The 4676-nt window shown below is 47.0% G+C and overlaps 1 protein-coding gene across 1 annotated transcript in view; it reads left to right on the top strand.

The window, feature by feature from the left end:
- The window catches only part of Sema4a (semaphorin 4A), a 21413-nt gene that overhangs the window by 13934 nt on the left and 2803 nt on the right, over positions 1-4676 (top strand). Inside the window, exon 10 of the mRNA XM_023713786.1 lies at positions 4039-4238. Within this exon, the coding sequence (XP_023569554.1) occupies positions 4039-4238 (200 nt within the window). The remainder of the gene's footprint in view (positions 1-4038; positions 4239-4676) is intronic.

The raw sequence follows: 4676 nt of genomic DNA, 5'->3' as shown, positions 1-4676 counted from the left end.
GGAGCGCAGTGCCACGCTCAGACTTCCTTTCCTCCTTGTCCTGGGGATTCCTGTGGCCTCCTTTTCCTGCCCTACATCGGGTGTTTCTTTTCTGTTTTTTCTTCATCTGGTGTTTCTTGCTTCCTCTTTTTTTAGCTGTCTCATGGATTCATGGAAAAAGATATACAACAGCTAAAAGTTTTTGAGAACTTGAATGTCTGAAAATGTCTTTATTCTACCTCCACATTTGGTGGTTTGGCTATATAGTTGTAATCTTTTCTTGTGTGTGGCATTGGAGATTAAAACCAGGGCGTCCCACTTGTCAGACAAGGGCTATATCATACCCGCCAGGCTTTTTAGTTTTATTTCTGAGACAAAGTCTTGCTACTTGCCCGGGCTGGCCTAGAACTTGTGATTCTCCTGACTGAGCCTTCCAAATAAATGGTATCACAAGTGTGAACTACCCTACCATACTTGGCAGATAGATATTTCTATAATAGAAATAATTTTCCTAGCCAGGTGTGGGGGCACACACCTGTAATCCCAGCATTCAGGAAGCTGAGGCAGGAGGATCACTGGGAGTTTGACACCAGCCTGGGCTATAAAGTGAACTCAAGACAGCCTGAACTGTATAGTGAGACCCAAAGTTTGAGAACTTTTCCTTCAAAGTCTGAGAACTTTGGTTTTTGTTTTTGCGGAAATGGGCATTGAACTCAGGCCCTTGCGCTTGCCAGGCAAGTGCTTTTTCTACTGAGCCATCTCCCCGGCCCCTTGTTCTTTTATATTGTAGCATCCAGTGCTTCTGCGGAGAAGCCCAGACCTATTCTCACTCTTTTTTTTTTTTTTTTTTCCTATTCTCACTCTTAGTCCTTTGAATGCAATCTTTTTTTTCCTCACTAGACTCTGTGTCTTTTCTCAGGAGGTTATCCTAGCATTCTAAAATGGTAGAATTTTCTTTCTTTCCTTTTTCGGTATGGTACCAAAAAAGGAAAGGAAAGAAACAGACCAAAAGCGTTTTTTTTTCTTCTTTTTTTGTATTAGGAATTGAACTCATGACCTTGTGCTTGCCAGGCAGGCATTGTGCCACTGAGCTCTATCCCCGCTCAAAAGTTTTTTTTTATGATGGTGTGTGTTAATGGAATTCTGATCATCTAATGAGCATCGAATGAGCCAATTCAGCCTGGAAGTTTAGTTCCTATAGTTTCTTTTCTCTTTGTTTTCTTTTTGAAACAGGGTCTTGCTGTGCAGCTCAGCTGGCCTTAAACTCGCTTTGTAGGGCAGGCTGGCCTCTAACTCAGAGATCCTCCCAGCTCAGGCTTCCAAATGCTAGGATTACAGGTGTGCACCACCATGCCCAGTTTCAGTGGCTGGCTCAGCTCGGCATGGGGCTGGCATGGCATGCGGTACCGGGGATCAAACCCAGGTCCTTGCGCTTGTCAGGCAGGTGCTTACACCACTGAACTATCTCCCCAGCTTGGCACTTACGTTCTAATGGGTACTTCTCATTTCTGCCTGAGCCTTTTAGACTGGCTTTCTACTCTTTAACCTTTCCTATTTATCAAGTCTCTGAAAATGTCTCAATTTTATCTTCTGTGCCTTCTATCAGCAAAGAGAGACAGAAGAGAGAGGAAACAGACAGACAGGCTGAGGTCTCAGTGAGTCACTTGGTTGAGCAGGCTAGGCTTGACCCCTCAATCATCCTGCCTCAGCCTCCCAGAGTGGGAGCATGTGTGATCCACCACACCCAGGTCACAATCTGGATCTTGATGACTGCATCTCTGCAGTTTAATTTAAGTATTTCTTTAAATTGCTCAGTTAGGGCCGGGGAGATGGCTCAGTAGAGTAAGTGCTTCCATGGAAAGCGCAAGGGCCTGAGTTCAAGCCCTGGTTCCTTAAAAAATTAAATAAATAAATAAATAAATCGCTCAGTTAGATCTAGAAATCTGATCAGATTCAGATTTGATCTGGGGAGATTACTCTTTCACTGAGATCATTTGTCCTTCCTTTTGGACACAGGCGATATCTGGGCCCTTCTTTGTGTGACATGAGACTTTTACAGCTTTCTGTTCTTGTTTCATGAGTGTGTTGTCTTCAGCAATCTTTTTTTTTTTTTTTTTCATTTATGTATTTGGTACAAGGTCTCACTACGCAGCTCGGACTTGCAGTGAGCCTCTTGTTTTCAGGCTCTCCAGAGCTGGGATTACAGGCATGTCTTCAGTGATCTTGCTTAGGATAGTAATGCTAGTTTTCTGTGAAGTAGTCTTCTCTTTGAATTTATTTCCTCTTAGGTCTTGGTTATTCTTTTTCTTATTTATTTTGGCTTCTTTCTTCCATGTTCATAGCTCTGGCCACAAGTCTGCTAGTCCTTAGCAACCTACTCTGTGTATTTATTTGCAGTTCTGGGGATTGAACCCAGGGAGAGCTACAGTTCCAGCCCTTTCTTTTTATTTATTATTATTATTCTGGGTTATTTTTTTTAACATGGGGTCTCTCTACATTGCCCAGGCTGGCTTCAAACTTGTGATCCTCCTTCCTCAGCCTCCCAAGTATCTGGGAATCACATACATAGGCCACCATGCCCATTTATCCACTTGTATTTAAGAGGAGGGTGACACTGGAGCTGTTTGGAAACTCTGCCCATGAGTAAGATTTGGCAGTTTGGGCCCCACTAGAGCCCCACTGAAAATGGTCTGGTTGGACTGTTGACTGGTGGCCATCCGTGTGAGCGTGGAAGTCTTTCCTCCCAGCCTTGTAGTCTGCTCCCCCAGACTCTCCTGTCTTCTGCTTGCAGAGAAATGATCTGGTTCTTGGTGTCCAGGAGTCATAGTGGAAGAGCACTGGGTATAGGGAGAGTCTCATATGTGACGTGCCCACTTGCACTCAGCCCTTCTGCCTGCAGGCTGGCGTCCCCACCCCCTGGGCCTGCTGTCCTCTGTTTACCCTTTCCAGAGACTCAGCCTCTAGACTTGGAGCAGGAGTGGAAAGGGTGGTCACCCAGCTGCGTGGAACTTGAGGGAAACCTGCCTGCTTCCTAACAGACTGTGCGGCGATCCTCCCTATTGACTTTTCCTTCCAGCCTCACTTCTGGGGGAGAGCTGGGACAGCATTCGTTCATTTTCAGAATGTACCTTGTAAATTGGATGGTTTTAGGGCTTCCCCCAGAGCTGGCTCGAGAAGATGCTTCCCTCTGAGTCTTTTCTTATTTGTTCATTTGCTTTCCTGCTCCAAAACATGGAATATTTTGCCTTCTTCCCTGTCTTGCACATCCCTTAAGGTTTCCACTTCTACAAAAGAAATGCATTTGAGGAGAGGCAGAAGTAGGTGCGTGTGTTCCTGCTGGCATCAAAATGTAGCCATCAGCTTTATAGATAAGGAAGTTGGAGCTTAGCAGGATGAAGTGACTTGTCTGAAGACAGTTTATCAGTGGCAGGGTTGATGCTCACCCCATAAGGTGCTCTTGGGCCTGGAGGTCAAGGACACAGGTGTCCCAGAGCCATGGCATGCTTCTGTTGGCAGGGCCTTTGGTGAGCAGCTGGTCCAACCCCCTCATTTCTGAGTGAGAAAGAGGAGGCCCAGCACGGAGGAAGGGCGCTCCCAGGATGAGAAACACTCCGTGCCACACCGCCCCTCTCTGTGACACCCTTCAGTCAGTCATCGAATCAGCAGATGTTTGCTGAGCACCATCTGTGCACCAAGTCCTGGGCTCGGCGTGAAACATAGTCCTTGGCGACAGGGGCTGTCCCCTTGCTTCCTGCTGGCTTCCAGGCAGCTGTGGTGCAGGTGCTGAGGAAGTGGGTGGGAACAACAGTTATCACTCATCTAGTACTTTCTGCCTGCTGAGCACTGTGCTGATTACTTTTCATGTTTTGGTGTTTATCTCTGTAGTTGAAGAACTTCAGCCACCAGGGCTGGAACTTGCAGCCAGATAGCTCAGAGTTCTGAGCTGAGAACCGTCATTCCCGGAGGAAGAAGATAAAGGAGAACAGACAGCAGCTTGGGTGGGAGGGATGGAGGAGGCGGCCTGTGTGAGCTGCAGGGTAGCCATTGAGCTAACTGAACTGCCTTCCTCTTCCTGCAGTGTTCGGTGGGCCCCTCCTCTGATAAAGCCTTGACCTTCATGAAGGACCATTTCCTGATGGATGAGCCAGTGGTGGAGACACCGCTGCTGGTGAAGTCTGGTGTGGAGTACACACGGCTCGCAGTGGAGACAGCTGAGGGCCTTGACGGACACAGCCATGTGGTTATGTACCTGGGCACCTGTGAGTGAGGGGCTCCAGGATGTCCTGCACAGGACTGGCATGGGGCTGCATCCCAGCAGGGGAGGGAAACCTTTGAGATCAGACACTTGTTCACTTGTTCAGCAAGTGTTTACTGCACCGTGCCTTTCTTCTTTCTAGAAACACAGCAGGGGAGGAAGACAGTGCAGGTTCTGTCCTTCTGGGGCTTTCAGCTTTGTGGGGTTTGGTGGGAAGTATTTGGTGGTTTTAACAAGAGCAGTATGGACTTTAAGCCATGTAAGGGTGAGGAGCGAGTGGGTAGAGGGGAGCTGAAGGGAGGACGGTAGAACTCACTCCTTGGGGCTGGTGAGATGGCTCAGTGGTCTAAAGCACCTACTTTTTTTTTTTTAATTTTTATTTATTTATTTATTTATTTATTTATTTATTTATGTATTTTGTGTGTGTGTGGCCAGTTCAGCC

Source organism: Octodon degus, unplaced genomic scaffold (genome assembly GCF_000260255.1).
Source record: "Octodon degus isolate 3935 unplaced genomic scaffold, OctDeg1.0 scaffold00032, whole genome shotgun sequence".
Lineage (NCBI taxonomy): Eukaryota > Metazoa > Chordata > Mammalia > Rodentia > Octodontidae > Octodon > Octodon degus.
Note: the sequence above shows the minus strand (reverse complement) of the source record. Positions and strands in the feature narration are given on the sequence as shown.